At 35.3% G+C, this 26,952-nt stretch overlaps 1 protein-coding gene and 1 long non-coding RNA gene across 13 annotated transcripts in view; one reads left to right on the top strand and one right to left on the bottom strand.

Annotated features, from left to right (window-relative positions):
• TRPS1 (transcriptional repressor GATA binding 1) overlaps positions 1–26,952 on the top strand; it is a 237,187-nt gene that overhangs the window by 34,616 nt on the left and 175,619 nt on the right. For 5 of the 10 annotated variants that reach the window (XM_073229991.1, XM_037010821.2, XM_073229988.1 and 2 more), the window contains one exon: positions 13,339–14,249. In XM_073229991.1, coding sequence (XP_073086092.1) covers positions 13,341–14,249 — 909 coding nt within the window. In that variant the 5' untranslated portion in view covers positions 13,339–13,340. The other 5 variants (XM_037010820.2, XM_073229984.1, XM_073229985.1 and 2 more) reach the window with 3 other exon arrangements.
• LOC140847981 (uncharacterized) lies at positions 1,180–26,946 on the bottom strand. 3 transcript variants are annotated; one of them, XR_012128364.1, is made up of 4 exons: positions 20,307–26,946; positions 15,797–18,780; positions 10,686–10,783; positions 1,180–3,965 (listed from the first exon to the last, which is right to left on the bottom strand). It is a non-coding gene; the product is annotated as an uncharacterized lncRNA (long non-coding RNA). The 3 variants fall into 3 exon arrangements; XR_012128363.1 differs by having other exon boundaries at positions 20,865–26,946; XR_012128362.1 differs by having other exon boundaries at positions 1,182–3,965; positions 15,797–26,946.

Raw genomic sequence — 26,952 nt, 5'->3', positions numbered from 1 at the left:
GTAGATATGATACTTAATTACAAATTTGTCACCATGCATTCTCTATCACCCCAAAATTCAAAATATTCTGTTCTAATAGCATAATATGTAAAGATAAATAAAAGTTTGTCTTTTCAAGGACTAGGCTAGGATATAAAGAATACAGAAAGTCTCAAACATCTGGATTAGACTCCTAGCAACTTAAAAGTACGTGGAATGAAGTAAGACCAGAAGTTCAATTTTAAAGTGTACACAAAGCACATGTGTGCACATTCACAAGAGTACTCATCAACTGAATTGTCAAAACTAGAAACTCCCAAATGTACATTAACAGAATAGATGAAAAACTTGTGGTATATGCCTGAACAATGGGATGCATGGTCCTACAATACAGCATCATACTGCAGTCAGTATGAACAAACTAGACACAACAACATGGATGAATTCCACAAACATGATGTTGAGGGTAACACATCAGACACAAAAGAATGTATACTTTTAATATACATGAGTGCTATACTTTAATGCATGTAAAGTTCAAAAACAAACAAGACCAACCTAAAATGTAAGGAGTCAGGAAAGTGATTAATTCCTGGGAGAGGGAAGGGAACAGAGAACAGAAGAGGGGAGAAGAGGGCTTGTAGAGTACTACTGGCAATGTTCTATTTCTTGACATGAGAGGTAGTTACACAGTGTATTTTGTAATGACTCATTGAGCTGAGACTCAGAATTTGTGCATTTTTTGGCTAAAAAGTGTGTGTGTGTAAGAGAGAGAGAACTATTGTTTCAGTGAAACAGCAGTTGGCACAGAGAAGACAAGTAGTGACTCTGTAGTATCTTACTATGCTGATGGACAGTGACTGTAACCGGGTATGTGGTGGGGACTTGATACTGAGGGAAAATCTAGTAACTACAATGTTGCTCATGTGATTGTATGTTAATGATACCAAAAAATAAAGTATTATATCTACAGATGCATGTAGTTATAGAAACTTTCTTATATATTTAATAAATATATTAAATACCATATAGTATTCCTGTATAGAATATAAATAAACATCAATAAACAGATATATGAATTTATATATATTCATTTTACTGATTACATTAACATTGTTATAGAAATAGTACTAGAGAGTGTTTATTTTCTTGATGAACCTTCCTCTATGTAATTCATTCTACAAATATTTTCAATATATAAGGTTATATAAACATATATAGAACCCAAATCAAATCAACATAATTGTGATTCACAATTAAACAAATAAATTTAGTAATCCTTTTTTCTCACCATCTTAGCATTTATTGCTTTGTGAACAGGGATCTTGAACTAGGTTACTTGATTCTTATTTACAGCCTAAATAATGACAAAATTAATGCTATAAGTCCCTGTATATCTTGGTTTGTTATTAATTATGTTGATGAATCAACTCTAGCATTATTCTGGCTTTTATTCTTACAAGTCTATTTAATGCCAAGAGATTCAGGACTTCCTTGCAGAGATAAGCAGTATGCAGAAATTTCTAAGTGTGCTAATGTCCAAGCATCCAGTAAGAACTTCTTTGGGTGGTTACTTTGTAGTAGACTAGTTTCAGTGGGGAGGACTATGTTAGTATCACTTGGCTTTTTAAATATATATGTCCCTTGCCTTAGTATGCTACTCTCTTTTTCTCCAATAATCATTATCATACTGTGTCATTGTTAATGATGGAATGTGTTCTAAACTCAGATTGTGTTCACTTGGAAACGCTTGAGAATTTTAAGAAAACTTATATTTAAATATATGAATTACTATATATCAATATTTTGATTAACATAGTCATGTGTATGAATGCATATTTATTCATATTTTGAGTTAACTAATAATATTAATAATGATATATTCTGGTCTGAAGGGGACTTCACAGTCCAGTGGGGTAGCCTAAGACAGAAGCATGTAGTTAACCGTGTGGTGTGGCAGGTCCCTTAAAAGGATATACATAAATTGCCACGGATGATAGTGGAAAACACTCACTTTCGCTTTGGGGAATTATAGAGGGCTTCGTAGAAGTGAATCCATTTGGAGACTTGAATCATTTGGCAACTTTAGTGATGTGATAACTATTATGAGGCCAATCCAAAAGTTAGGATAACCTAATAGTCTGTGAGAATATTGAGAAGATTGTGTATTTGCTCGACAAAACTATAGAACTAATCGAATACATTTGATGGCAATCTTTGTGAAATGTTGTCTTGTCAGATTGTATTCTCCAATAAGTTTCTCAGTGCTTTTGCTTTTATATCTGTGCATACATTGCTTAAGTTGTGTTCATAAAAACAGTACAGAGTTTATGAGAAATGTAATGGGCACCAAGTAGTCTCACATGGCTTTAGATTCCCTCAGACCCAGCTCTTCCATGTGGTAACTTTTCTAGATCTCAGTTGCTTCACCTGTAAAATGTGAAAATAATAGTATCTTACTCAAAGAATTGTTAATAAAAATGAAAGCCAAAAGTCTAATTCTGACTTTTGATTTCTTTCAACATTCAATTAGGTTTTGAAGGAACTATTTATAAAACACCTGAATCTGGAAAAGTATATATATGTACATACACACATACATACCTACCTACATACATACATATATACACAAACACATACACTCTTCCTCTCTTATGACAGGTGTCTGCAGCAAGACTGATGGAGAAAAGAAATGACTAATTGGGGTGTAGGTGGCAAAAATATTTTCTAAAAGGGTGTGGGTTTTTTGTGTGTGTATGTGTGCGTGTGTATGTCTATCTGAGCGTCTGTTTATTAGATTCTTAAGTTTATGTTGAACTTGTATGGGAAGACTGATGAGATTTCCTATACCAAATATTTAAATGAGTGAGCTAATTTCTGCTCTAACCAATTCCACAGCCCTGAACATATATATCAAATCACTGTTCTTCATCTCTAGGTGAATGTATAAAGTAGGAGTCTGGGGCCCAGAAGTAACTGGGATTACTTGGTAATCCTCTCAGACTTGGACCTCACCATGACCTCACTACCAGCTCTGCCTTTGTGTTGAAAATGAACTTACAATTAATTCCCTCTTTCAGGATTACTTTGGCATCTACCTAGCCTATTTGTATTCTTATGTTTTAATCTTTGGGGGTATGGGATACAATAACAATAAAACAAAATCCAAGAGCCCATAAGGATGGAACCTGGGAATTGCAAGAGTAAGATGGGGAGACGCTCTCTGTATGCTTGATTTCTCTTCTCCTGCACCACCTAGACACATGAGCCAGACTGATACCAAGCTATACCACAAAGGGATGCAATCATGATCATGTACTGGGTCCACATTAGACACATGTTTTTTGACTATGGCCCAGACATTGGTTTTCTGTCCTTTATAATGGGTACAGTGAACATCTTCAGATGGACACTGAGTAGAGTTAGGAGAAGTGGGATTTATTAATACTCAGGAGCGTGTGGGCTAGACATACTCTCTCTCAGGTATCTACAAGCAATTAAGAACTACTGATAGTAATTATATGAATTGTAAATTCTTCAGTGCAATCCTGGGTCTCTCTCTAATCTCTTTGCATATTTCACTAAACTCTTCACCATATTTTGGCTCCTGACTTAATTTTAATCAGATAAAATTTAAGTCATTGTAAAAGAATGAGACAAATTTAGTTTATAAGGTTGTAGTGTTTTAACTGATCACTGTCATGTACAACATTAGAAGTAATAACTGAAAAAAATGAGGACTTCTTTATGCAATGATGTCTGAGTAAACTGTTTAGCTCACAGATAACATTGAGTTCATGCTCATATATGTTTATGCATGTGTAATTTGTACATCCAAAATCAAATTGTACAGAGATGTTTACCTCCTGGCTTTTTCATCAATGTTCAATTATGGCTATAATCCTCTGCCATTACAGTCTTATAAAATGCTGATTCTGAATCTTTTATAATAAAGACCCTCCTCTTTTCTTCATTTTGGTAACCTGCTGGAAAAAAAAAATAACAGAGGAAAATCATCCCTTCAAAAATGATCCAATTTAGATCAATGCATCTTAGTTTTCTTGTCGCATTAGTGAAAGAATACTCTTTTATTTAAAGATATTACAGGTGCTTTAAAATAGAGCAGCATCTCCCTCTGCATTCAGCAAAACATTAGTTTTGTTGGTAAGTGGCATTATGTGATGTAATGCCCAAGAAGAGTGGGAAATTCCAATCCAAATTGAATAGACTCCCCACTCCTCACCCCCAGGACCCTTCAGAGATGTAATTGCTAATGTACATTGTGGATCTCCAAAGAAGGGATATGAAGTACACAATTCTACTAAACTTAATTTGACCAAAGAACCTTCTTACATTTCTTTTTTTTGAAACAAATACCAAGGAGTAACATGGAGAGCTTTCTTGAACTTCTTGTCATTTGTGCTTAAATAGTTACCATAGTAAAGTCCCAGAGAAAGCCTAGCTAAACTTGGGTTGAGCATAGGCAGAATGTGCTGAAATAATGGTGCATTCAAAAGGACTCCTGACAGCTGAAGGTTTCTAAGCCTGTTACCTACCCAAATTATGAAGCGATTCTGCATGTACTTTCCTTTTTCTCATACATAACACTTTCCTCATTCTCAGAGCCAGGAAAACGTGGTTTAACTTAGTCTCTCAGAAGTTGCTTTCAAACATATAGAATTTAAGAAGTGATCAATTTTCTTTGGAAAATTTCAATTACCTCACAAAAAAGAAAAGTGATTTCAACGTGTGTGTGTGTATACTTTGTTTTTATGAAGGAAAATGATGTTATACTGGTTACAGTAAGCAGTTACCACTAACTGGGGTGATATCTAAACCAAATTTCATGTCATTAGTATGTATTCATTACACAGTGTGAAAGATATACATCAGTATTGTTTATTGATTTAAATAGACTTTTAAGAATGCATACAGAACAAAGATCCCTGGCTCTTAGAATTTGCATATATAGCAATACTTTATTTCTAATTCCTTTGCCTTGCCTATATGCATTTTAGGATTTCTCATGATATTTGTGCCTTACCCGTTGGACATTGCTATGGTTTGCTCATTGGACTTACTGGTCCACAGATGGATGAGACCTTTTAAATTACTTCCCATGTTACTTTGGGAATGAGCAACGTGGTTTGCAAGTTACCAGTTTAATGAGAAAGAATTGTTGCATATGATGGCTCAAACTTCTCTTCACTTAGACTGTGTAACATATATATTTAACACACATATGTTATATACAGCATATACCTATATGTTAAATACTACATTATGTTAAATGTCACCTTTAACACATGCATATATGTTTTAAATATGTATCTATGACCGTATAAGCAATAAGCTCTTAAGTTATAAGCTCTTAATATGCTTTTACAACATTTGTTTTAATCTTGTATCTAGTTTGCTGCTCTTAAAAAATTGAGATCTAGCCTAATAGCCACTCGGCTCCATTAGATTCACTATACTGTATATGCATGTTAATTTACCAAATGGATTTGCAGTGATTGACACAGATTTGTTAGGAAAGAACTGAGACAGATTTTAGCCAGTTATATTGTTGAATTGAGTTAATAATTGAGATTTTCCTTTTCTATTGAATAACAAGTTAGAAAATAGACAATGCAATATCAATCTATTAATATTAAGCTACTTTAATATGCAAAAATGTTTTTCAGCAAATGCTGGGAAGAAAGTTAAAGGCAATCCTATAAGGCACTAAGCCTACGTTTCTGTTATCAGTGGAAATCTAATTTATATACAAATAAAATGTCAATTCACCTCATAACCATCAAGAAAAATAGATGATTTACACTTTTCTCTGAGTTTTTTAAAAAAATGAAGTGCTCTGTTTGGCTCTTTGTCCCTGGACCAGTTGAAATATTCTAGGTTTAACAAAGAGGGATGAAGTTGTGCCTGGCCCATGCACGCATGCAAAGTCAGGTTGGCCTATTTGAATCAACAGTTGTCATTTTAGATTATTTTAATTTTTTTTTCTTTCAGAGGGAAAAGGAAAAATGACATGTGTGAGGAAATGAATGGTCATGTTTCTTAATTTGCTTAGTGAAATTGGGATCTTATTCAAATCAGAGTTTTTAATGCATTTGCCTTTCACCTGTTGTGAGTAGAAAAATAATCAATTCCCCTTTCCTTTTGATAATCCATGATGTATACTTGATCTATTTTAGATACCCTATTTAGTGAAACAGATACATGCTTCATTTTTTTTTCAGATGTATTCTACAGTTTCAATTAGACTTCTAGCATAAAGTCTTTAAAGGCAAAACATTTTTGTAATTTTCTTATAAAAGGTGGTCAATGCAGTTCTTTAAGATGTATATGAATATATGGAGACTAATTTTGGCACATATGACATTATTACTTATCAGACTATCTCTCTTTACCTAGACTGGTACATTTATAATGATATATTTAAAATATAGAGAGCATTGCGTGATGAAATAAAAGCCTAATAAAATGTGTTTGGGCCAGAATCAAATCTCTTTGAAATAAGATATCTAAATAATGTGCATTTTATCTCAGAGAGGCTTGGGTTGGTTCTAGTGTCCACATGACTATTAATGGGCTTTGTGCTCTGAAACATATGTTAATAGAAGCAATCATTTTGGATTAATTTGATGTGAATTAATAAGAGATTTATTTGATGGGAGTTGTTTGAAGGTGATGACATTTAAATCTCAACAGGATTTAAGATGTCCAAAAATACCTTTAAGGATTCGGGAACAATCAATTCAGAGAGAGCACATTAAATAGACATGGATAGCAAAGAACAGGAACTGACATTGGGTTTATGAAGTTTGAAGCAGTTTACAAAAAAAGCGATCTACCATTGAAGTATTGCCCTGGAAAGAGAAAACATTTAAACTCCTTCAGCAATTCCTGGGTTTATGAATTGGATAAACAATGTTCTCTTGCATTTTATAGTTCACTTAAGCAATCTGATTTTGATCTGTATATATGGAGTAGACAGGATTCAAGTGTTCTTTTTTTCCTAAACCAATGAGCAAACACATATGTTCTTTAAAAACTGAACTTTATGTATTGTTCATATGGAAGCTATCTAGTTTGCTATAGGCCCAAGACTTGACCTTCCTTTTATTTTGCTATCACTTGCTTAATTCTTTAAATTCTTTGTGGGAGACTTTTGATCAAAAGAAATGATTTGCTATATTTTCCTTTCTTTTTAATTTTTAAATAAGAGCTACATGAAATGTGTAATTAATAACTCAGTACTCCTAGGCTGCTGATACAAACAAGCATAGAAGAAATATATTAAGAAGAAGGCTATCATGTCTTTTCTTTTTGTGTTTAGCTTTGATTTCAAACACAAAGTTTTATTATTTGGAAAAACAATAAGAAAATGTCATCTGGTCTTATATATTATGATGACAAGAACTGCTACTTATAATAATAATAATAATACTTTGCAGGATTTGAGACTGAGGTCAAGTTACACAGCCTTGCTCCTCTAACTTTTTAGTCTTGTTCAGGTTTTAAATACATACAAATAAAGATGTGTTTATGTGTGTGTGTCTGTGTATATATAGAGAGAATCTTATCAATTGGAAGTGCACCTAGTTGAAATGATATCTGGAAAGATACTCAAAAATTTCAGTTTTCTTTTAGAAAAAGGTGCTCCTAATAATCTTTTTTCTTTGCTTTTTAAAAGTGTCCTTCCTTAAATTCATGATGAATAATAAAATTAAAGTCATCTTTCTGGATGTGTTTGGCACATAACCGATGCTAGATATACATTTATTGAATGAATGAATTAATTAATGTTAGAAGAAATTAGTAACTGACTGAATGTTAGGCATCAGTGGCATTTATGCCACCCTTAGTTGTTGATGGTTTAATATTTTATAGTCTTTCAAGGAAATTGGACAAAGATTTTCTAAGGTAAAACTAAAGTGCATAAGCCATTAACCAGAACCACTATAGTGTCTTAGAGGCAGGAGATGGTTTAGAAATAATTTATTGTAATTCCCTCACTATACAGCTAAAGACAGAGGCTCAGAGAAATGAAGAGGCTTGCCCTTGATCACATCAGCAGATTATTTGAACTGGGTTCAGAAACTGGACATGTGATTGATTGCTATGCCATTCTGTCTCCTTAGGTTTTGATTCTTTGTTTGGGGTCAAGATGCTACAAAGAAAATAGAACTTCTGTCTCTTACCTTCAAAGAGTTTCTCATCTAATGAAAATAAATCCTATTTCTCATCTCAGTTTTCCTTTAAAAATTACTGTGATAGTTGATTTCTTTGGTTGAATAATTCATTTGATTATCTATTGCAAGCTTGTTTGGAATAATATTTCAGAAATGTACATCTGTGAAGTAAAATGTATATATCAAACAAACCTAAATAATTAATGGTTAATTCAAAATATCTAAGTAATAATAGAAAACTCAGATCCCGAGAGTGCCATTCTGAGAATGTGAGTCAGTCTCCTACAGAAAAAGGATTTTTCCCCTATATATTTAAGCATTATAATCACTGTGATAAAGTAGTTGGCAGAGTTACATTTTAAGCTATAATGTTGATTATTTCCACTGCATAAATTTCCCTGATACTGTAGCATAGAAATACCACAGTATCCTATTGTTTTTTATAATAAACTCTTACTAAAAATTCAAAGAAAGCTTTTAGATTTAAGTTTTAATTTAGAGGGAAATAAGAATAGAAATTCAGATTTTTTTTGCATGGGATGTCTTACATCTCAGTAATGAAAATTAATACATAGAGCATTTTTAGGAAGCTAAATATATTTTTAACTACTTCAATATCTTGGCAGGTAATATGCATTCACATTAGCTCCACTGTTAAAGGGACATGTCATATATTTGTATAGGTCAAGAATGATGGAAATGTGGGGATGTTTATTACTCACCCCCAGGTCAGTTTTTTATCTTACAATGAAATGGAAGACTGAAGTTAGCCATTTTGAGCCTTGTAGCTCTCACTTAGATTCTTCAACTCTACCTTGTCCAATTTACTTTAAGCCTCATTGTCTTAATGGTTGTTTATAGTAGACCTATTGTAACTGGCATTTTGAACTTCCTTTGGTAGTCAGTCTGTGAGATATTGCTGTACAGTAGAATGAATTAAAATAGAGCTGCTGATTTCTCACAGACTGACTACCAAAGGAAGTTCAAAATGCCAGTATACACACATATACATACATACATACACACACATATACTTACATATATATACACATATACACGTATGCATGCATATATATTTATAGTAATCTGTAATTATATATGTGTATGTATATATGCATCTGTTTATATTATGACCATTAATGTAGTATCTACCTCAATAGTTTCATTCAGATAATTAAAATGGTGGTATAGTGAGGGTTTAAAGGTAGTTCAGTCACCATTTTACAAGCTTATTTATCGAGTGAAAATAGAAGACTACTAAAAATAGCTAAAAAGATAACACATGTGATAGTGCTTAATGTTCTATAGCTGTTGGTAAGGCTTACATAGATCTGATGCAGAATTCTTGATGGCATTGAAATAGTTCTTTTCTTGGCCACGTGGCAGACACTGGATCTGGAAGAGGCTGTCGGGGCCACTTGTCTTCAGCTGGGACCGTGTAATAGCAGGAAGTGCACTTTTTGTCTCTTCCAGAACCATTCCCCTCTATGTTTACGAATTCAATCTTTTATCCCCACCCCACTGTAGGTAAGTATGGTCCTTAGGCTCAGGGGGTTTTAGAGGTTAAATAAGTTCATGAACATTAAAGTCTGTTGTGAAAATGACTTCTGTAATTGCTTATATCATGTTCCTCCTTCTCCTGCTGCGTTATTAAAACCCAGGGGAGGGAAGCTCTTGGTCAGGGTCTGCTCGTGCTTTTATCAGGTATCTTTCAAGCAGCCCTGTGGTGCTGGTCTATTAATGTATTTCAGGTATGAAACATGAAAGTATGTTTACATCATTTAGGAAGGAAAATATTTTTTTTTGCTTTGTTTTGCAGATGTACAGATCAGCTCTCAAAATGTCTTCCATGTCTTCTGAACGTCTTCTAAGACAATTGCGTTAGCCTCCTGCTAGTTGACTAATAGAATTAATAATTGTAAAAAGCACTCTAAAGCCACATGCCTTATGAAGTCAATGCTGGGTATGATTTTACAAGTATGTGATCTATTTTTTCAAGTGAAAATGTTAACTGGAAAAGTTCTTGGCACACAGTAAAACATCATGCAATCTGTTATTTGTCTTAAAGATAATAACTTGAGGGTGGCTATAGTCTCTTACAGTATCTAACTGATGACTTGTTAGGGGAGTTTCTTCCACTTAGAAGTATTGCAAATGCACTTATATTTACATAGTATGTTATTCTGAAAAATTACGGTGATATAATTTCAGTAAAAAATTCTTTTTCTATAACTACTTCAAAGTATAGTCAACTAAATTAACCATGATGTTTTTTTTTAAAGCAACTAAAAAGAACATGCCTCTTCCCCCCGACAACAAAAAATAAAACACAAATGACCCTTCTGATAGTTCTTTGAAGTTTCAGCAGTTTAACATTCTTTGCCATGTATATTATTAAGGGTTCTGTTCAGCATAAGGAGTGAGTGAGTCATATGGATTCTAAAGGTCTTTTTTTGGGGTAGAAGGAGGAACTGGAATTGAAAGGATAGTAATTTAATTAAATCATACTTTTTCTCTGTCACTGTAGATGCTGTTTTAATAGTTTTTAAACTATGATCCATTGCTTTTCCTCATGATAACAATGTCAGCAAGATCCAATTTTTATTCTGAAAAAAAAGTTCAAAGTTTCAATATTAATGTATCTATAAGTATTCCTTTTTAAGTGTTTTGTCTTAGTTCTCTTGCTATTTAATCACCTTGACATTAATTTGTGAACATAAACTACTTTCTCTTCATTTTAATGGGAGGATAATCTTAATGAATTGCATTATTTCATCCTCATTTCATCATGAATCCTACCTTTCATATGGCTATTTATCTTTTCTGTGTAACCGTATTTATTTCATATTGATGCATTATTGTCAGATTTTATTTACATTAAGGATAAAATTTTAAAATACAAATGATATGGTGTTTCAGTATTTGTCCAAGGAAAGATTGTATTGCAATATTTAAAAGACCATTGTGTATAATGGAAACAACAAAAAAAATCTCAGGAAATTCTGGAGTAAACAGCAAGAGATGTATCAAATCATCACATTTTTATATGTAGGGATGGCTGGTACTCTATAAACTAGAATGTCCTTTCCTGTTAGACAAGTTAAAACAGCATATTTTTTTACTCAAATTCTCCTATTTTAAGTGATAACTAATTTCTTAAATTTCTCTTTTGTTCTTTCTTTACTTTCCTTTTTAGTTTTCCTTTGTTGACTACCAGTAAAATTGTTGCACAGCCTTCCATATTTTGGTACAAGTTCCCAAGGTCTGTCACGTCTGACAGAGGAATAGAGGCCTCCTAAAACATTGACATCAACAAATAAGACATTAAAACAATAAATTAGTCAGCTAGTGTTTCATTTTTAAGTGATGGCTCCCTAGCTTAGTTAATTTCAGGGCCTAATGGTAATGGCACTAAGGTGAAGGCCGTCTTTCCCCCCTCACCCCGGGAGGCCAGGCAGGTTTGCACCACCTTGTGGCCATCACTCTCTCTTGAATCCTCAACCCTTTATCCTCTGGTTCTATTGTTCATTTGTTTGCATGTTATCTTGTTCCAAAAGGGAGATTCTGTGGATATTTGATGACTAACGTTATTACTGTATGAGAAGAACAGTGTACTTTCTTAAGTACAGTTATGCTATTTTTGACATTTTTCAGTGAAGTGAATTTTTACCTTGTAAAATGATTGCTTATATTCTAACTGGTGTGTTCTCTTGGTTCAGTGATTCATATGATAAAAATTTTGCTTGACTAGCTTTTCAGTATATAAAAGGTATATTTGTAAAGGTACACCCACATACCCAAAGCCAGTGTGGCTTCTCAGTGCTTGTGACAAATTATAGGTGAAAATGATTAAAACATGTTATTAATTTGGATTTTGTCAGGACAGTTGGATAATCATGGTGTAACTAACTCTGTTAAATCTGTCCTTGAAGCAGAGTCAGCTAGTAAAGAAGGCCTGTTTTAATAGTCACAGGTGGAGTTTTCCAAGAAACATTAGGAGTGACGATTCATCCTATACTTGTAGTTTTTCAGCTGGAGGGTTAGGGAGCATAGGCCATGAACCTCCGTTCTCCACTAGCCTTTGTTACTGCATTCTTTTATTGACAAGACATAAATTGTTTCTTGTATCCTTATACCCTTAGAGTTCTGATCTATTAGACTCCAGTCGAGGAATTTGTCACAGTCTTCTTATTTTGACCCTGCCCACTGATGCCACTAACTCGAAAGGTACAGCTCAGCTAACATGTGAAGGTGAACCATAGGAAATGGCTAATATTTTGCCATTTTGAGCTAAAACATGCCAGTGTCATATGGTTCAATTTTATATTTTACCTCAGTCAACATCTCCTGTGATCCTGATGGTGAAATTGGTACTGTTTTCACCAGACTGTTCATAGAAACCCAGAATATAGTTAGGTTCCCCGTCATGCTGAATTGTCTTAGTAAAACCCAGCCTGGCCACTGTGACGTGTACCAGGGCTCCTCCTGACTTTTAGACAGGCCCCAGGCCTAGAGAAATTCATCAGGAGGAGAGATAGGAAAACATTTGTTATCCTCCATTCCTGAAAGTGATGGTGCAGTTTTCACTTTGTTTATAATATGCTGTTTCCTTCTTCTATGAGGATATTTTGGTTGAAATTATATTTATACCTTGGTTGCACAGTGTGTAACAATATTGAATTCCAATTTATGTTTATATACACATAATACATATATTAATAAGCATGTGATACATATTCTATAAACATAAACATGTATATACATTCTGTAAACATAATGTGTACATATTACACATAATATATAACATGCATAAATATATAACCATATATAACTTACTACAACTGAAGAAAGAAATTGAGAAAAAATTAATTGGCAGGCAAGAATAATTAATAAGAAGGATAAAAGACTAATTTGGTATTCATAAAATCATTTTAAAATAATAAAAGAGCCACTCGGTGACAAAAATAATTCTAAATGTAAAATTGTTTGCTTTAGCTTCAGATTTTTTTTATTTTTAAAACTGATATTTTTCCTAGAGGAAGTTTTTTTTATTATATGCCTTAAAAAGCCTTGAACAGCTTGAGTAGAATGTTCTAGATTAGATTACATGTCTACAGCTTTCAAGTAATGCTGTATCGTCCTTTTCCTTGCCTTGCTGCAGATATGGTCCGGAAAAAGAACCCCCCTCTGAGAAACGTTGCTAGTGAAGGCGAGGGCCAGACCCTGGAGCCTGTCGGTGCAGAAAGCAAGCTCTCTGGGAAGACCAACGAGTTGCCTGCAGATCAGATGTCAGAAAATACGGATCAGACTGATGCTGCAGAACTAAACCACGAGGAGGAACGTATCTTGCATGTCCAAGATCCAGCTTCTAGCAGGAAGAAGGACTTAAAAAGCTCTGTCCTGAGTGAGAAGGCTGGCTTCCATTATGAAAGCCCCAGTAAGGGAGGAAACCTTTCCTCCTACCCACATGATGAGGTGACAGATAGAAATATGTTGGCTTTCTCATCTCCAGCTGCTGGGGGAGTCTGTGAGCCCTTGAAGTCTCCTCAAAGAGCAGATGCAGATGACCCTCAAGATATGGCCTGCACCCCATCAGGGGACTCACTGGAGACAAAGGAAGATGATAAGATGTCACCAAAGGCTCCCGAGGAAACAGGGCAGAGCGGTCAAGGCTCAAGCCCGGTTTCAGTGGCCTCAAAAAACCCACAAGTGCCTTCAGATGGGGGTGTAAGACTGAATACATCCAAAACTGACTTACTGGTGAATGACAACCCAGAGCCGGCACCTCTGTCTCCAGAGCTTCAGGACTTTAAATGCAATATCTGTGGCTATGGTTACTATGGCAACGACCCCACAGATCTGATTAAGCACTTCCGAAAGTATCACTTAGGACTGCATAACCGCACCAGGCAGGATGCTGAGCTGGACAGCAAAATCTTGGCCCTTCACAACATGGTGCAGTTCAGCCATTCCAAAGACTTCCAGAAGGTTAACCGTTCTGTGCTTTCTGGCGTGCTGCAGGACATCAATTCTTCAAGGCCCGTTTTACTAAATGGAACTTATGATGTACAGGTTTGTGCTTTGTATTGTGATTTCTTTGTACAGAAGAAGTTATTAGCAATGAAGTGTGAATTTTTATATGCCTCTTAAAATCAAGCTCCCAATACCAAAGTGGGTAGTCTGGTAGATCCAGCAGAAGAGATGGATACTCTCCATAGCTTTGTCATCCAAATGTGTAATCAGAGTGGTCTTTAGCCTCTCATCATAGAGAATAATCCCAATGGTTCTATTAGGATGGGAAGAGTTTTTTCATGGAATTAGCAAGTCTTCGTATGCCCAGACATTCCACGGTAATTTAATGTTTTCACAGTTTTCCAAAAGTGGCAGTAATCTTTATGGTGCCACATGATAGTGATCCATGCTGTGTCCTAGATTATAAATCTTTTGCTACGGTTTCCATAAGCGATGGTCCTGTGTCTTTAATTAGGATTTGATTTTATGCTCAGCCAAAGGTCAAATTGGAGTAGATTTGGGTTGTATTAACAGTTGTAGAGAGATATGCCTGAAAAGTAATACATTTGCAACATAATTGCACATAAAAATTTGGAAATAAATTTTAATTGACTAAAAAGAAGTCAGAGTGGTTGGAAGTACTGACGACACCAGAAGGACCTTGATCGGGCCAAAAAAGCATTCTTCTCTACTTCTAAAAAAAGGTAATAATTCGTGAAAGCATTTAGTAATAATTTATTAAATTTCTACTTTTATTACTACTGGCTTATCTTTTTGTTCTATTCTTCTGTCTTTAGTTTATGACATTATGTGAAATAAAAAGAAATTACCATTTCAAGTAAAATGAAATGTAGAACTGGCTCTAAAGAAATGTATTTATTTCATTTTAGCAATTTCAGCATAGTGGAAACCTATGGTCAGCTTGAGAAAGTGTGAATTTCTGTTACAGTCTGTAGATTGTATTGTTAGGCCAGGGGATTTCAAAACATCTTAAGTTTAATATTCACCTTCTTTAGGAATGATTAGAAAAATTACTAGAGAATTAATGAAATCATATCACATTTATTTGACTTCCTAAGTCTCTTAAAATATCAATCATTTTTATCAATTCAATAGCTACAGCACATTTGCTGTAGACCTTTCTGTTGACCTAGTGCCAATTAAGGCAGGCAGGCCAAGGGGTTATAAATAACAGGTAGGGAACATATTTTGTAGTGCTCGTAAGAAGAATCAGACATTTCCAAGTCCTTTAAAAATGTCAGAACAGCAATCTTATCACTTTAAGGGAGATACAAAGAATAACCCTTAAAAGTCAGTTTCATATTTGTAAAGCTCTCTTAAAAATTCCATCTTACTTTGTGAATTTCCACAAATAGAACTATTTCTGTGGAGCAGCAAATTAAGCCAACATGGTTATTATGCATGAAAGCTTCATGCTTTGAACTGCTGCCTTATTAAAGATCATTTTACTGTCTTATGTCAGATACACTCTGCTGTCAAACTATGATCGGAAAGCAAATACGTGTTTTAGATAAAAGGGTTAGAAGTGAATAATGTCAGTGTGTGAAATGGTGTTTTATAATTAGCAAGTAATATGATGTTAATACCTGGATTTCCGGCAGGAGTTTCAGTGCGTTCACTCTGGGGACAACTTCTGAGGGAAGTTGATCTGGGCTGTCAGGAAGGCTCTAAAACGAAGATTACTAAGTCCTATAGTTTGGAAGAATTCAGATTTTTAAACACACTTCCATTTTCCCCAAACAGTTATTTGTTAGATTCTTAGTTATTTATAGTAAAGTTTATGTTTGGGTAGAATGAGCTGGACACTTTTCCTGGGCAGTGATTTTAGAAATAAAACAGATGTGAGAGCTATCTGAGTTTGAACTAATAGAACTAGAAATAAAACAGCTGATTCCAGGCTAGGCTTCCACTAAGTCCTTTGCAGCAGCAGAGAAGAGAGACAGTGGTAGGAAATAGCATGAAGGAAGATAATCTAGTTAAGATCAGGTTTTTTCAAAGGGAAATAATATAGCTAAAAACAGAAAAGCAATCTGGAAAAAGTGGGTGATTATTTCAGAGAAACAATTGTATTTAGAAATAAGACTGAAGACAGTTAACTTTCTTCAGTTTAGGAAAAGAATACTCAATAGACCTTGAGGCCTAATGCTCATCTTGAGTATTTTGCACATGTACTAGAGGTGGATGCAGAAACATGTCTGAAGATAAGTAACATTAATAGTTTTAATGCTGAAATAAATATCGAACAGCTTCCCTATATGCATAAGATGAATAGAAGTGTATCAGAAAAAAAAAGTGTATCTGAAATTCCTTTGTAGCCCACGTTATTTGTGCTGGTGAAGGGCTGTTTGAGAGCTTGTTTCTTTGGCACTTGAGCTGTGTGGGGACTAAAAGCTGTGGAAAATAAAATGCTGATGATAAAATCTCTTTCATGCAGTTTTGTCAGAAACTTAGAGTAAGTTAATGGCTTGTGTGTATTCTGATAAAAAGATGTTTGGTAAATACGAGTGTTACAGACAGTCATTCAGCTTCAGGAATTTATATAAATCCGTAATTTAAGCTAATTGAAGTGATAAAAGACCAATTCATTAATCTTTTTCAGTGAAACTGGCTTTTTTTTTTTTCTTTAACAGTCAGGACAGTTGGTGGTTAATGATAGATTTATGACATTTTAGGCCAAGAAAAAAGGAACAGAAGCCAGAAGTAGATGACTAAAGAACTCTGTGGCTTTGATCTGTATTTTGGTTTGGTATGGGTAGTTTTAAATAATTCAAATTGACTTGAATGCAAACATGAGATATACAAGTGGGAAAAATAATTTAAACAAATTTTTAAATTTCAACTTCCAAATTCAGATTATTTGACATATATTTAGGGATTAATTGGAGTTTCACCATCCTTGTACTGGCAATATCCACTTTTATACAAATAATGAAATCAAAGACTTAAAAATTAGAAAAAAAAATAGTACCAAACAACAGTGCTTCTTTGAACTGTGTAGTAGATAGAGCCTCAGCCAAATAATGGAGGTCACTTTAAAGGCCCATTATAAAACCTGGACAGTTTTTCTGAGTCTGTCAAATTCAGATCCCTCATGCACCTAGAGGTAGCAGGCCCTGAAATCAGAAAAGATGTTGATTCTTTACTAAGAAAAACAACAAAGAAAGGATATAATGACTGCCTTGGAGTTAATTGCCTTGACCAGGATGTAACTTTCTCATTTAAAAAATTTTCCTGCATGTTTTATCAACTACTATGCTTCAGTTTTTGAAAAAACAGTGATGTGACATTGGTAACCCCTTCATGTAATTTTTACTACCTGTATTCAGCCTTTGAGGCTCACATACAGACCAATAATAGGACAAGAGATTGAGTTCTTCAAAAAGTAATTACAGCTTCTTTCTTTTTAATCTGCTTTGTTATGCTTATATTTAAACCATTGCTGAATGGAGGTCTGAGTTGTTAAATGCGGACTTTGCTGTTTCATTAGGGCTTAATGTGCTGTGCATTAGGGCGTTGGCATCATCTTTATTGGGGAGCTCTTAGCCCTAGACCAGCTTATAAAAGTCGGAGTCCTGTCAAGATGTGCTTCCCACGGGAAAGTGTTTTAGCTATCCCAGATTTATAAGTACTCATGATATATGTGTTGCCTTTTCATATTAGAAAATCTTTTCTGTTATTCTGCATTATTCAGCACTCCAAGAAGGGTAGCTACAGGGTTCCAGCTATTTTTCATTTTGGCCCTTAATAAAATCTTAAGAAAAATATCTCACTATTAACTGACCAGTGAATTGTCTTGTGTTTGAGCAAGGAGCTGTTTATCAGAGTTGGACAATATATAGATGTCATCTGAGAAGCCGGAAGAACAGATTTTAGAGATAGAAGGTCATTTTTTGGATTTGTGTTTTCAACATATTCACTCTGGAGCTTTATAGATCCTTAACATATGCCAGTATATTCGTTTGAGCAGAAGGTTAACAGTTCGGAAAAAAAATCAGAGAACATTCATCTCATTTTGGTCTATTTTGACTTTTCTTAAATTTTACTTCCAAATATTTATTTTTTGCCTTGGAGTTTCCTTTGATCTGGAGTAGGAGGGAAGTTGTAGATCTTAGCAGTTTCTGTTTCTTTGTTTTTCTGAGTTGAGGACAATTGCACTTTACAACAACTGGTGAATGAGACTTTAATCACTTCAGACTGTCTATAGAGAGTACACAATGTTTGGCATATGAACCCATACTTGTTTTCAGGATTGTGTGTCTTTAACAAGGAAAAAAGTGTGCAGAATAAAACATATGCTCACCCTAGGGCCATAAAGCAAAGCAAAGTTCTGGCATTTACCTTCTTATTTCATCATGGAGATGGCCGAGCTGGATGGATAACGTAGCCTCTCAGGGGAAGAAGAGTCGTTTGATCATCTTCTATGATCCTTTTACCTGCATAATGGTTAAATCCCAATTTGGCTTTGTAACATGAGGATCAGTAGCATAAATGTCAATAGCTCTTTGATTTTCTATTTTTTTGTTGTCATCTAAAGAACAGGTATCACTTCCATGAATATCAGTATTTCTCTCTGGGCAGAAAATTTAGCAGAAGAAATCATGGTTATAGTTCATCAGTCACATTTAGCAATATTCAACTCAATATAAATTAAAAAAATAAAAATTAAAAATTATCCTTAAAAAGGCTTTCTCGGTCCAGCCATATCAGGGCAGCTGGTTACTTAGTGCTTTTTGTTTTCTGGGTCATCATAATTACAGCAGACATGCAGCTGTCAGAAACACAGATATCTAAGTAGTACACCAACTCCAGAAAAGATGAAGAAAGAGAGTAATTCCCATTCATTTCTTGATTTCCTTCATGGGGTCTATTTCTGAGAATCATTAGACCACAGACCTCTGGAATTCTTCATCATCTGATTCTAAAGTTTAAAGTGTTAGGCATTGCCAGAATATCAGAAAAAAACCTTCATTGCAAGTCAAATGTAAGACTAATTTTTCTATCTTACTTTTAATCTGATCCACACTTGTTTCACCTACAGCTCATGTAATCAAAATGATACGTAACTTTTGGTTCTTTTTCTAAGTTTGAAATCACTTCTAATAATAGCTAACATTTTAAGGGCTTTTTATGTGCATATGTAGATCTAACTCTTTACATGTATTAATTAACTCATCTTCATAAAAATCCTTGAAGTAAACACTAACTACTATTATATTCATTTTTAAAAATGATGAAACAGGCATAGAGGAATTAAAGTAACCCGTCCAAGATCAGAGTTATGTTAAGTGAGGTAAATGGGATATAAATAAGAGTAGACAAGCATCAGAAACCTGTCTTCATAACCATTATGATACATGACTGATTTTACTGCAGCTAGAAAAACAATGGAAGATAAGCCAACTACATTTTTTTCTGGGGGGAGATATTAGATGGGCACACCAGGGCTGTTTGATACATACTGTGTAAATCATTGAATTTAGGATGTTAGTGATTGCTTTGAGATTGTCTTTTGTGTAATCCTTACAGTGTAATGCTGCCTTATTTGAACTTACTAGGCTTATAATTGAAATCATTGAAAGGAAAATTAATTTTACTGATTTGTCTTTTTAAAATTACTGTGATTCATTTTCACTGGTACTTTTGCAACAAACTAGTTCTGACAGAGTGAATAAGGGCCAGCTTCTGATTTAATCAATTAAGGATGCCCTGTTTTATCCCAAAATTAAGGGACATTTCATCCAGTTCCTCTTCCCCTCATTTGGAGGGCTTTGTAAAGTTAGGAATTTATGATTTAATGTACAGTCTAAGAGCTGTATTCTCCTCTTTTAGTTATTAGAGTGTCTAAGTTTGACACTCGAACCATGCTCAGAGCTGTGGGATTTCCCTGGATTCTGAGAGGCAAGTGTGGGTGGTTGTGAGGAGCATGAGTTTAGAAAAAGTTTAATGTCCAGCAGTTCTCCTTTCATATTTAGATGACTTGTCGGGGGAAGATTAAAGGACACCTGAATTCTTTCATGAGGCCAGTGACATATCTGGGAGTCTTATAATCAGTGGTTTGCTCTAGGACCTGTTTTTCCAGCTAATGGGGAGCTGTACCTTGATAGTCCACTGGCACCTCAAAGTCAACATGTGTAAAACTCAGGTTGTTAGCTCCTTCCTTAAAACAGCTTCATTTCCCCTCCTTTGATCTATGCTCCCATTTTCAAGTCGGTTAGGTGGGAAATGACAGGGTTACCGTAGATTTCTGCCTGCTCTGTGTCTGCCCCTAAACAGTCGAGTAGTTTGCCCTGTCTCTCCTGCTTTATTCTTTTACTGCTACCAGCCTTAGTGTTTTCTTAGGAAATTCCTGGTGGTTTCTTCACTTATTTTCTTTCCCTTTCTGTTCCTTTCTGTTCTCTTTTCCCCTGTCTTTTGTTCTCATCTCAACACATCGTCCACCTGCTTTCCTCTCCTGACGTTTCTTTTCTTCCTATTTTTTTCCCTCCCTCTTCTACCCTCCCCTTTCTCCCTCTGTCTTTCTCCCTTTCCCTTCCTTTCTTTCTTCCACTTAAAAAAATTCTATGTACGGATCCATCTTTCTGTGTTTTGTGGGAAGTATAGGTCTACTTTCTATAAACATGTATTGGAATTATACTTGTACCAATAAGACATTACTTTTCTGAATTCTCTCTCGCCCGCCCCACCAGCTCCGTATTTCCTGAGATTCACTTGCACAGTTTCACCCTCATGTACACATTACTCATTTTGCTTCCTGCCCCTGGAAAGCCTCTCCGTGGTCACTGCCCTGGAGATTCATCTCCTTGCCAGCTCATCTGTCTGCAGCTTGGTGGCCTCCTCCTCCCTGAAGCCTTTGCTGACCTGTCTGTGGAGTTAGCTTCTCTCCCTCTGTGTTGTCATAGAACCTGGTGCCTCTCAGCAGAGCACATAATGCACTGTTACTGTCACCTGTTTTACTTGTGAGTTTTCTGCACTCAACTGCAGTCATGGTGGGGTTTTGGACTGTGTCACTTCTGTGCGGTGCCGCAGTGCTACTATGTGGCACATAGCAGGCATACAGCAAAGCCCCCGTCCTTGAGGAAGGATGTTCCACAGGGATTCCACTTTCTGTTTTCCCATTAAGACACTCTTTAGAACAAACAGGCAATTCTTATTTAACTCCATTGTGAGCCGGGCAGGTCAGATGCAGGAGCAGAATGCCATGGATAATGCACTCAGCTTTATAATCCATTTGTGCTGCATTATCTGTTTCATTGTGCATTTTCCCCCTTAAACAATTGCCTTCCAAATTATTGAGACTGACTTGAAGATTTATTGATATTCAATCAGCCCAAATACTAAAATAGCCATAGAAAATTATGCTGTGCAAAATGAGGAAACCAGTTTGGGGTAGGTTCCTTAACTGCTGTAATCTCAAAGCTGATTGTAAATATGTGCAAATTTACAAATTGTAAATTTGTAGCCTTAAAATTGCCCCTTTTACCAATTTAACTTTTGGTCCTCCCCTCCACCCCCAAAAAAATTGTTTGGTTCTTATAAATGCAGATGAGAGGGGTATTTATTGGAGGGACACAAAGAATAGGCTATGATAGCATCAGACTGAGATGACTGCTGTCGAATTAGACTTGTTATTGAAATTTTAAGCATTTAGTCTCCATTGGAGGTACATCGCTGAGGCACGCTTTGTATTCTGCAATGTTTCTTGAAGCATTGTACAACACAGAAGCATTCCCTATGCAGATTAGCACATTAATTCTGACTCCAGTTATTTTCAGCCAGGATTGGCCTTGACAGATTTCTTCAAGTTATTTGTAATGTCAGTATTTACACTATGATATCTAACAACGTAGCTTTTTATTGTGGAGGTTCTGCTTTTTTGACTATAAGCTCATAACCTCAAGTCTTCTTAAATTGGTACCCTCCTAATTGTCTCTGTTGCTATCAATTATAGTACTTGAAACAGAACCACATCTGAGAAAGAGTTTGTATTTGGTTCAAACAACTCTTTTTGTTCCATTGGAAATATGTACATGTGCTCAAGTGTCATTTTAAGAGATCCGAGGTTTAAAAACATCTTTCTTTTTGACGTATTCTTTTAGATATTATTCTTAGTAGTTTTTGTTCCATATTATTCAGGAGAGTGAAATAAATTGAGGTTAAAGACTTTGACAAAAGCCAACCTTTTATATTTTTAACTTCCACAGTGGAACATTTTTGTGAAAAAACATGTGAAAATAAATTATAAATGAATGCCATGGAACATACTATATGGAAGGAATAGTTTTAAAAATTAAGGGTAAGATAGAATAAAAAGCCATCATGGTCCCCAATTAGTGAAAAAGTTTAAAATCTGTGCATTTTTATGCCTTTACCAGGTATGTTGGGTGTTTCTTTATAACTGTAATTCACAAACAAATTGCTCCATAGCCACTTGTTTTTGGACAAAAGTTGCAGTTTTTTGTCCTATTTCTTGAAGGACCCCAAATACGTCAGGTGGGGTTGATGACAACGGGGCTGTGAATTACTGTCACATTCTTGCCCCAGGTAACTTATGGGCCTTGGTGAGACATTTCCAATTTCCATCTATGTTCACATTTCCCATAATGAGTTCATCCACTCAACTAAAATGTATTGAGTCCTTGCTAAGTTCCAAAGATGAATAAAATGTCACTCCTTCAGTCCAAGAAGAATATAAACAGAAGCATTAGCTCAGCAACAGCGGCATTGAACGTTCTCATTTACAGCTGAGGACACTGGGAATGACAATTTTCAGATTTTGTCATTGAATGACTTTGCCGTTTCCCCTTTCTTTTAGTCTTCACATTGGCAGGAGAAATTCATTTAGACAGTTCATTTTATTAAATAACAATCCCACTCAGGTGAACAGTACTGTAGAGTATGCTGTCTAATATGGTATTTACTAGCCACATGTGGTATTTAAGTTTCAGTTAATTAAAATTAAATTCATTAAAAATTAATAAAAAGCACTCATACTAAAAATCAGTTCCTCAGTTGCACTACTCCTGTTTCAAGTGCTCCATACCACATGGGGCTAGTGGCTGCCACATTGGACAGAGTAGACTACAGAACGTTTCCATCCTCTCGGAAAGCTCTGTTGACCAGCATTGATCGAAAGTTTGCAAATCACTTTGGGATAAATTCTCTCCCTTGACCCTCCCAGTAAGCCTGTAAGATGGTAAGTATATACGTTTTACAGGAGGAGACCGAGGTACCACGAGATTAAGCAATGTGTCTTTCCACAGGTTTCACCTTAGAGAACTTCCCTCAAATGCCAGCAAACAAATGGAGCAAACAAATGCCAGTAGAGATCAATACAAATGAATAAAGGATTTTACTGACAAATTTTGATCTTCAAATAAAAGTAATTTAAAGGCAGAGATGTGTTCTAGCTTGTTCACTATTATATCCCAACATCTGTCACAGAGATTGGCACAAGCTAAACACTCAGTCACTACTAATTGGTTGTATGAATAGGTGTAATTTTTGGCCCAAACAGAATTTACAGCTTAATAAAAATTTTTCAAGTGTGGATATCCATATCAAAGAACTGCTGGATTAATGCGTGCTGTAATTAACTTCTGGTTAGTGAAAGAAGATTGAAACTTAAACCCTTTATTCTGCTTGTGGTGTCTTTTTTTAGTAGAGTCATAGCTAGGGAATGATCATAATTTTACTCCTTACTGAGTTTAACCATTTGAAAAGTTAGGAATAATTCTCTCAATGTGTAGGCACTGTTAGCCACACTAAGATTCAATAAAAGGTTGCTGAGAACACTTAGTCTGTGTAACTGTTCTTTCTGTATAATTGTGTTTGACCCAGTAAGTAATTATTTTAAATTAACATTTGTGGGTCATGAAAATAAAATGAATATGGCCAGAGTCTCAGGTATGGTCCCCTAAAATAATAAACTGTGTTTTATTTTAGAATGGTATTTATGTGATACACATCAGTTATATTTTGCCATGACTCAAGTGTACATCTCTTACAGAGAAAGTATAAAAGTGGCCACAAGTGTAGCCTTTAGATATTCTTGAAAGAGAAAAGGAGTAGAACACTGAGTAATTATATTTTCCCAAGTAGGCTTTTATAATGTGTAAAACATATAATGCTAATACTATATTAGCTTTCAATAATATTTAATAAATACTAATATAATTTACCAAGAAGCAAATAGATGATCTGTAGAAGTTTCTTGTCATTAAATGAGATCCTTGTGTTTTTATTGGCTTGAGGAGTTTTTGACAGAGCAGTCAGTAGTATGAAAGCACTTTTCAGCATAAAGTATATGACCATTAAAGCTTCCCAGGTAATGGAGTTGACTGATTTTCCCTGGGTAAAAAACGCAACTTTTAGACACACAGATACCACCAACTTGAAAGATTGGATGCAGTTTTCGTATTAGCTTAGTTAATCCTAAACTAAAGCTCTTTACTGGCAGTTTTTTCATGAAGTGGCCTTTCCTTAGTGGTCTCTTTACTTGTTAGTAGTCATTCTTAGCCCTGGACTTTCTGATTCAATGTCAAATTGTTGTCAGATACTGGGAAGGATGCTGTGATGCTCAATAACAATTCAAATTAACTGCAAAATCCTATGTTTAGGTATTTCTTAAGAATATATATACTCTTTGCTCGGCCCTCTCCATGTGGGCATTGAACGTGAAACTTGAAGATTAAAAAATCAAAGAAGTAGTGGTGATGCATCGTGATTTCTCAGGAATCCCTGTGCTACAAGCAGAAGTTCAGAACATTTTGTATTAGGAAGCTCACAACTCTGAAGCAGTGTGGTAGCTAAAACAAGAAAATTTATGTCTCTAGATTTTGTCTACTGGCTTTCTTTGCTTACATTAGAGAAGAGTGGGATACTTCTGATTTTGCCTCTTTTGAATTTGAAGTTCCTGAACAAAGTACCTGAGTTGATGACATCCCATTTAAATGCCTTATTTCTTTTCTGTTTTTTATTCTATGAAAAGATTTCTCCTCACTTCTAGTGAACTGGGAAATAGGTGGAGGAATTTTGCAATATTATGCATTATATTTCTCTGTAACATTTAATTGCTCAAGTCACTGAAGTGCTAGGTTAGAATATGCAATTGACTGTATTATATGCAAAGTCCAGTGATTTGAGTTTGACATCTGCCACACTGCTGATTATCAGATTGCTGCCTGGGATGGTGCCCCACTCTTCTCCTTTGATTAGATGATGCTCTCTGGATGACAGACTGAAGTCTGTTTGTTCGCCATGGTGGATATAAACACTGTCAAAAGTAAAACATTGTCATCTTTGGATTAAAGGCTGTGGGAGAGGTTTAACAGTTATCTTAATGTACAGTAAATGTTGAGCTGTTTATGTATGCATGCACATTTCCTAGAACTGTAATACTGGAAATAAACTTACAGTTTGCCCCAATTGAGGAAGCTCTTCTCCAGAGAGGTTAAGTAATTTGATCAAGGTCATATCTCTCTTTAAGTGGCAGAATGGACTTCAGTCTTAGTTCTGTACAGATGCAGTACAGGCAGTCTCTCAGTGTGCTAAAGGAATCTTATTTACATATTAATTACAACCTTGTAGATGACTTTGAGATGCTTGAGACTTTTCTCAGGGAGTGACTTGGATATGAGCAGTGATCACACATGTCATTTTTGAGCAGCTGTTGAAGAAGCAGAACACAGTTATGCCACGTGCTTAATCTGTTACATCTGGTTGCTGGAAAAATTCAAAAATTCTGATAGTTGGAAGAGGAAATCTCCCTCTCTTTGTAGCATTTCTGTTAAAACTTTTCAGCCAGGAATTTTGGCTGCTCGGTGATGGCGCTGAGTTAAGCTTCCCGTTGCATTGCACACTGAAAAGGCAGGAAGCCATTTCTAGAAAGTGCCCTTCATTGCTGACACTATATGATTTAATGATTTCGGATAGAGAAAAGATCTATAGTGATTTTTATGATCGAATTGTTTTACTTTGGCCTTTGAACATCCCCATGACCAAGTCCATGGGAGGGGCTGGGCCTTTGCTGTGAGACAGCCTTAATCAAATAAGGCTCTGGGAGGCTTTCTTCCTATCATTTGCCCTAGATTGGGAAACATTTTAAATTCTGTACATTGGTTCTTCTTCACCAACACTTCAAGCCCTTTTTCATTTTTATTTTTAGGATGGTATTGCATGCTCAGACTTCAGTTATAAGCCATTCTGTGTGGTCATTTTAGCACCTCTCCTAAACCACAAACTTCATCTTTGCCTGTAGCCTCACTGCTGCTGGAACTAAAGAGGATTTCCTTGGAGAAGGTCTGCATTGAGTAATATCTGAGCAACTGCCTCTGGTTTTGACAGCAACTCTTAACTTTGAGAAGGAATTGCCTGTGATTTGGTTGCTTCCACAGGCGTGTGATTTGAAGGAGGCAGTAATAAAACCTGCTTACTTGAGAATTATTTTCTTAGCTTTTTAAAAAAAGTATGCATTAGTTTTAGTATGAATTAGTTATAGTACTTTTATTACATATTTTCATTTACTACTCTGTCCAATCATGGTTGGCATGATGGGCTTCTCAAAGAGAAGTTGTTGAGAAATGAGAGAATTTGTTTGGTTCTGATGATTCAAATGGCTTCATAATAAGTAGATGTACTGTTGTGTTTTTTAATGTGGAATCATTGGCAGTGTCTCTTCCTGCCTCCTAGAGAGAGGATTGAACTAATGATACCTTTAAAATAACACCTGTCTCTTCTATACCAG

The sequence above is a fragment of the Manis javanica genome, chromosome 2 (genome assembly GCF_040802235.1).
Source record: "Manis javanica isolate MJ-LG chromosome 2, MJ_LKY, whole genome shotgun sequence".
NCBI classification, from domain to species: Eukaryota; Metazoa; Chordata; class Mammalia; order Pholidota; family Manidae; genus Manis; species Manis javanica.
Note: the sequence above shows the minus strand (reverse complement) of the source record. Positions and strands in the feature narration are given on the sequence as shown.